The sequence below is a fragment of the Lepisma saccharinum genome, chromosome 16, assembly GCF_977018435.1.
Source record: "Lepisma saccharinum chromosome 16, izLepSacc3.1, whole genome shotgun sequence".
NCBI lineage: Eukaryota > Metazoa > Arthropoda > Insecta > Zygentoma > Lepismatidae > Lepisma > Lepisma saccharinum.
This window is the reverse complement of record NC_139244.1, coordinates 2543114-2550881: the sequence shown is the minus strand read 5'-3', so window position 1 is coordinate 2550881 and position 7768 is coordinate 2543114. Positions and strand designations below refer to the sequence as shown.

Below are 7768 nucleotides of genomic sequence, written 5' to 3'. Positions count from 1 at the left end.
GGCCGATAATCAAGAGGTCCCGGGTTCGATACCCGGTGGAGTCATCCCGTGATTCGGATCACACTTTAAACTGTAGCCTTACTGTGCAATCAATTTTCTAATTAATTTCAGATAACATTAGAATGAGTACATCAAAATTGCTCTGTTAATACATTACAAAACACTACTAAATCAATTGACTGTAGAGTAGGATGCATAAGTATTACCAAATAAATTATCCTTCACCATGTTTATTCACTTTGTTTTACGTAATCAGAGCTTAAATACAAAACTCCAGACAACCTGCTGGCAACCTTTGTACGAGCATGCGTGAAATTCCGATCCTTGAAAATACGATACAAAAGAAAAAGTAATGAAAATAGTCATGGACAATTTACCGATCAATGCTTGTGCATCCCACTGTACAGTTAATTCACAAAGAGTTTTGAAACAATGACTTACTTTTTGAACATTGTTCGCAAATTAACACTACCTTTCACTAGTAATGCATTTTATGGCCACTTGCTAGCTTTGAATTCAGCGGCTACTCATTACACCAAATTCCATCCTTTTATTTACGCAAGAGTTAATTTTTTTCTCGCTGGTTATCGCGAGAGTAGGCCACTGATAGGCGTTGCGTAACACGTGTTTCTTGTGAATCGTGCTGTCTTCAGGAAGATCTTGCCGAGCAGGCAACCAGTTCTTTTAAATCCCGTTGTCGAGTGCATGTGGTGGCGCCGCACAGCGGTTATTACGCACAAAACTATTTGTTAGTGGAAGAGTTTGTGTTGAACACTACACGCAGAAGTGCTCCGACAAATGCCAGCGAAAACTACTTCGACGCTCGTGTTCTTCGTAAATGGACGCAAAGTGAGTAGATTGTTTAATAGCAAAGCAGATTAGCTCATAAATATTGCATGACACTTGTTGCTTCAAGTGTTTACATCATCGAAAACAGATTTAACGTCATGCTTTCCTTGTTGCACTTCGTGCAAGGACATCCATTGGCTGTGTGTATTCACCTTCAGTGTCCGCACGAAGATAATACAATGGGGCCTCCTCGGTGGCATAGTGGTAATGTTGTCGCCTTGTAATCCAAGGGGTCCCTGGTTCGATACTCAGTGGAAGCACGTAGAGGCTCGGATCCAACTTAAACTCTAGGTCCAGTCCCAATTAGTCTATATGTGGGCTTAAAACAAAAACTCGAACAAATTTAATCATCTTCCCCACTAATTCTCTCTGAATTGTAAAAGGCATTAGAGTAACTGTGCAATTGTTATATTTTAATGTAAGTTTAACAGATCGTCTTGGCATACAAAGCCGTAGCTAGAAATTTTTGCTGCGGGGCGAGATTAGAATTTGACACCCCTTTTGCTAAATTCAGCTTTCCTCTCAAAGACCCGGATTTAGTGTCACTGCTCCTATGACCAATACATAATAATGCACCACACACAGTTCACCGCATATCCACAGAAAATAAAGAATTAGTTCAGCGGTTGAGTTAAGAACTGACGTGGCTAATTTGTATAATTAGATCAACCGCGACTGGTAGATGGCAAAGCTTATATGATGGAAGGGACCGAGTAGTGGAAGTGACTGTCATTGTATTGGTGGAAGTTTGCAAGTACACTTTTGTACACAGAAATGCTAATCGGGACTGGACCTGCAGTTTAAAGTGGGATCCGAACCACTATCGACTCCACCGGGTATCGAACCCAGACCTCTTCATTACAAAGCAAAGACGTTACTACTATGCCATTGGGTGGTTAGTCAAAGCTTTGTAGCAGCAATGGCCACTTTCCACGATAACCTAAAATGTGATTTTAACTATATCATTGGATGTCATTCATTTTATAATAGCGTTGTACAAAATAGTTTGCGTTCATTCCACACCATTTGCGAAAATTAACCTTTGAAGTTGTGGAAAATTGATGATAAATGTCACAGAAACAGCAACGGCCTCAATTCGGTCGTGAAATAGGTCATTCAGTGGCGAAGCTTGATATTTTTACGTAGTCATCGCAAGACTTGCCAAACGTCATGGTAAATCTTTCAACCAGGGGAGGGGGGCAATATTTCTCCACGGTAAACGCCAAGGTCATGCGATATGTTAGGCGATTCACATTCTAGTATCAGAGTGATAATATCTCACGGTGCTGTAAGCACATGTCCCCAATATCTCAAGAAACCAACAAATTTTGAGTTCGTTTACCACACATTTCCGTCCGATGAGAAGTTCCGAAATTATGAAACAAAATCCTATCGAAAAAACAAAATTTCAGGTTGCTAACATTTTTTACTATAATATTACGAACGTGACTGAAAATTCGATTAACTCAAAACAACAAGAAGTACTTCGTGTTTAGTAAAGCAAGAACTTTTTTCTTCCCCCCCCCCCCCCCCGAAATCCATATTTGAACCGCAGGATCAAATAAATAAATAAAAGGAAAAATACCGTGCGTTCATTTCGAACTTCAGCCGAGAGATCGGGAGAAGCGTGGCGGGCGGCGCTGACGGAGATGCCGACATTTGCGGCATGTAATGCCCGCTCATTTTTAAGAACATATGCAGGCATTTATATAAATATTGCAAAACGAGCACTAACCTGTGTTATAAGAGTACGGTTTCAATTTTAGTAGCTTTGTGGCTGTATGTGCTGATGATTTTGACAGCTCATCTCCTGTGAAACACGGCGTAGAGGTTTGTTTGGAGAACGTTCTAACGCTGCACCAATTTCATCGAGTTTTGCTTCGGTTAGAATCCGTCGTTTTTGCTTAGGTGTTTTAAAATTTAACGATCCAGTTTCTCGTAATTTAAGGACAAGATGTCTAACCGTATCTCTGTGTGGAGGTGAAACGCCTGGGAATTTCTGTACATATTGCCTACACACGTCTCGATACGAGTCTGTTTTCACGTAGGTGTCATACATAACAATTCTTTGTTCTAACGTGAACCTTGCGGCTGGCATTCCAATCGTCTCACTGACACAACACACATACACACTGCAATAACACAAACAAGTAACCAATAATAACACTCTTGCACACAGTACGAAATTAACACGCTCTTGGTTTACATCTGCTCGCCACTATATTCATAGCTCTGTCTTCATCTAGTCGCGAAGGAACAAAAAACTCGAGCTCGGAGATTTCGGATTGCAAGGAAGCTCACGAAAACCATTGACTTTTAACGGTTTCGTCTGCAGCGTAATCTTGATACAGTGTTGCACATTCGAAACCTCCAAACGATCCCCATCGACACAAAACTCTTTCAAGGATATAAACTTAAGCAGGACGTTACTGGTCAAAACTATGATTAAAATGTTTTATTATCTGTGGCTCTTAACATCGTTTCTAAAGCGTATTTATTTGTCTATATAAGGGGAGAGCTTGGATGAATTACAGAAGAACTTTGGCGTGTTATAACACAGGTTAGTGCTCGTTTTGCAATATTTATATAAATGTCTGCATATGTCCATAAAAATAAGCGGGCATTACAGGCCGCAAAAGACTCAGGAATAACCCCCATAGTACATAGCATTTTCCTGGAAATTCAAATACCTGGGCTAATCACCCTTTTCCTTTCCAACTTTAGACTTTTGTTTGTCCCGAATGGGTTTCAGCAGGCGTGCTTCGGCACGAGGAACGCGGCAGGGGAATAATTTTCTTTGAACGACAGATGACGGCAGTTTGTTTCTGGAAAGTGTAGTGATGGGTTTGGATTTCCTCCCACGCCAAGCCATAGAACTATGCATTTAATTTTTCTTAGAAATCATTTGGCGAAAGTATATCGAAAGCAAAGTCACTTCGGAATACCACTGTACTGAAGTCAATCACCTGATATACACTCATGCTCATAAATTAAGGATAATGCTGAATCTTGTAAAAAGAAATATTTGATGTGCACGTTGCAGCTTGAAATGATGTCCGGGTACTGTACCAAAGAACCTGTGTTGACTATGACCTTGATCCAGTGTGTGGTGGCGCTGTAAGCAGACCAATGACTAACAGGAGCGAAACTGCTGACCAGAGTACAGTGTCTATAGGAAGTGTGCAGTTGTGTTCGGTTGTGCTAATGGTGAGTGCTTGTGTGAAATGGCTCAACAAACACATATTGATGATGTAATGAGGGGAGGGATACTTAGGCGGCTAGAGGCGGGCCAAAGACAGCAGGTCGTGTCACAGGTGATCCATGTGCCACAAACCGTCATCTCACGATTATGGCAACGATTCCAACAGACTGTAAACGTGTCTCGGCGCTATAGCAGTGGACGTCCACAGTGTACATCACCACGAGAAGACGGTATCTCACCGTAAGTGCCCGGAGACACTGACGGAGTACTGCCGGGGGCCTTGCTCGAGACCTTGCAGCTGCCACTGGAACAGTTGTTTCCAGACACACTGTGTACAGACGACTCAACAGGCACGGTTTATTCGCCCGGAGGCCTGCAATTTGCATTCCACTGTCACATGGTCACAGAGTAGCCCGTAACAACTGGCGTAGAGAGCACAGGACATGGACAATGGAAGAATGGTCTCAGGTATTCTTCACTGACGAGTCCAGGTATAGTCTCAACACTGATTCTCGTCGTGTAACCATCTGGTGTGAACCAGGAACCAGATACCGACCCGGTAACATCGTCGAAAGGTACCAGTATGGAGGTGGTGGTGTCATGGTGTGGGGTGGCATTATCCTGGGTTCACGTACAATCTTGCATATCTTCGACAGAGGTACTGTAACAGGTCAGGTGTACCGGGATGTTATTCTGCAAGACTACGTTCGTCTTTTCAGAGGTGCAGTCGGTCCTACGTTCCTCCTGATGGATGACACCGAGCTGCTATTGTGGAGGAGTACCTTCAAACAGAAGACATCATACGAATGGAGTGGCCTGCCTATTCCCCCGACCTCAACCCAATCGAACATGCTTGGGATGATCTAGGCCGACATGTCGCCGCACGTCTTCCACCTCCTCGGACTCTTCAGGAGCTCCGACAGGCACTGGTGCAAGAATGGGAGGCCATACCCCAGCAGCTGATCAACAACCTCCTCCAGAGTATGCCAAGCCGTTGTACTGCATGTGTCAATGTGCATGGGCATCACATTCCATTCTGAAACCTGTGCACATGCTCAAAGAACTGTGGAACAATAATTTACAATCTCCCTTGCTTTGTATCATATGTGCGCTCTTTGGTTTTTATCACGTTTTCTGCAATAAACAGGGTTAAACAGGGTATGTGGATGTCTTTCTTGTGTGTTCAACATGTGTCTGTGCTCCCACAACTAGTTTTTTTTTCCAGTGCTGTATCGTGGGGCACCAAAACCTCTATTATCCTTAATTTATGAGCATGAGTGTAGAAGCAAGAGACTGGTAAGTGTTCGTTATTCACTTACATTTCATTTATTAATTATTATTCTCTTTGTTAAAGGACAAAAAGGAGAAGAGATTGGTTTCACATTACAGCTTTACTGTTAGAGTGCGCGTCAAATCACCTGCATATGGCGATAGCCAATAGCAGCGCACTGCAACGGAGCCATGTCGAAATCTCACACGGAAGAGATGCAGCGTGGTTGAGCGAAACGCTCAACTAGACAACGCTGCACGTCTGTGTTTCGCTGGTGCTGTTCAGCCGTCCAAGGCCATATGCAGGAGATTTGACGCACACTCTAGTTTTAGACGTAGTGTCCGGGGCTGGTAAATCTCCAATTACACAAGTATGCATTTTGAAACTTTTTATCTGCTTCACTACAAGTAAGAACTGATTTCCATAAACTTATGTGTGCTGAATTCAGATCTGCTTTCAGTTTTCTCCTATCACGTCATTTTCTTTTGTAATATCGTTTTAAAATTAATGTACATTAATCAAGTTTGGAGTATTTTCAATTAAACTGAAGTATTACAACAAGTCATAGGAATTAATATTTTATACAAGTTTTGTCATTGGTGTCAGTGCACTATCATAAAGAGAAGTTCATAGAGTGTGAGTGAACCCTAACAGATCAAACAGAAGATATTTTGCGCCGTTTCACTGAGCTTCTACTGTAATTGACAGAAGTATCTCTCTTGAGGCACGAGCAGTAATCAGCCATCATAGCCTCATTCCACCGCCCTTGATATCTTGTTTCCATGGTTCTGATATTTTTGTGGAATCTTTCACCTTGCTCATCATTTTTTGCACCAAGATTCTCAGGGAAGTAATCAATATGGCTATTCAAGAAATGCAACTTAACACTCATTCTGCACCCTATCAGTTTCAAGTTTTGTAGCATTTCGTCAACAATCTGTTCGTAGTTTTCTGATTTCTTCTTGCCCAGAAAGTTTTCACATACACTTTTGAATGGCATCCACGCTGATTTTTCCACTTCATTCATGCAGTTAGGGAAATGTTGGTCTTTCATAAGAATGCGTATCGCCATCAAATACACCTGCCTGAATTTTGGCTTCAGATTTATTTTGAAACTTTAACCTCAGATATTGAAGGGCATTGCTTTCCTGGCTAAGACTTGTTATGAATTGCTTCATGATGCCTAACTTAATATGGAGTGGTGGAAGGACAGCTTTATCTCTAGGAATCAAAGATTCACTCACATTTTTCTGTCCTGGTATAAGATCAGTACGTTTTGGCCAGTGTCTTCTCGTCCAGTGTTCATTTCGTGCTCTGCTATCCCAGAAACACATAAAGCAGGAATACTTAGTAAAACCAGTTTGTTGACCAAGAACAATTATTGTTAACACTTTTAAATCAGAGCAAACAATCCAGTTATGCTCGTTGTACTTTATCTTTTCCAACATGAACCTCAAGTTTATGTACGTTTCCTTCAAAACTACTGGATATCCTAGAGGTATTGAGGGCAGCAAGTTGCCGTTATGAAGCACTACTGCTTTCATGCTCCTCACCGAACTGTCAACAAATAACCTCCAATCAGCAGCATTATACTCGACTCCAAGGGCTTCAATCAAACCTACCATGTTATTGCAGTAAACCAGTATATCCACCTTTGAAAAAAAATGTACAGGTTCATTTTCCCTATCTGTACCAAGCAAACGTAGTTCCCGGAGCAAGTAAATTATTTTCTTTGAGTCGCGATCCAAGAAGTTCAGCACTAATTTTGGGTATATGCAGGTCTCTAACTAAATCGTTTAACTCACCTTGTGTGAACAGACGAGGAGAAGAAGGTCCACTTGTTTGAAATGAAGGATCATATTTGTGTTCAGAGGTCTCTTCTGATTCACCACTGTTATCCTCCAGCTGCGTAGGTGCAGGGATTGGCAGTTCATCACTGTGTGGAAGGGGGCAGATGGCTGATCTAAGATGGGATATTTAACTGATTTCTTGTTCTTCTTGTTTATGCCTTGCACATTACATAAACAGAAGTAACAATCACTTGTGTGATCTCGAGGTTCCAACCACACCATTGGACAACCAAACTGCAGTGAAGCGCGTTTTCCTTTCACCCACTGATTCATGTTCACTGAACACGTACTACATATGTAATGTGGTGCCCAGGCTTTGTTTTGATCGCCTAGACGAACTCCAAAATATGCCAAGTAGGCCTTTTTGTAGGAAGAAGTAATATTTCTCGTCTGTGTTGGCAACATATAACTTCCACAAGTGTAACAGAAACTATCGGGATGATTTCTACACGCCCGGTGAGACATTTTTCAGCACCACTTCACATTACAATCTCAAAACTAGGTTTCCTCGATAATCTCACACACAAACACATATAGACCACCTGAAAGCAGTTAAATCCAAGACAGAAAAATAGTTCAACAAGTGAGCAGCATTTC

The 7768-nt window shown here is 41.9% G+C and overlaps 1 protein-coding gene across 1 annotated transcript in view; it reads left to right on the top strand.

The window, feature by feature from the left end:
- Positions 1–646: 646 nt before the first annotated feature.
- The window catches only part of LOC146000193 (xanthine dehydrogenase-like), an 86047-nt gene continuing 78925 nt past the window's right edge, over positions 647–7768 (top strand). The window contains exon 1 of the mRNA XM_083137569.1: positions 647–849. Coding sequence (XP_082993695.1) covers positions 799–849 — 51 coding nt within the window. The 5' untranslated portion in view covers positions 647–798. The remainder of the gene's footprint in view (positions 850–7768) is intronic.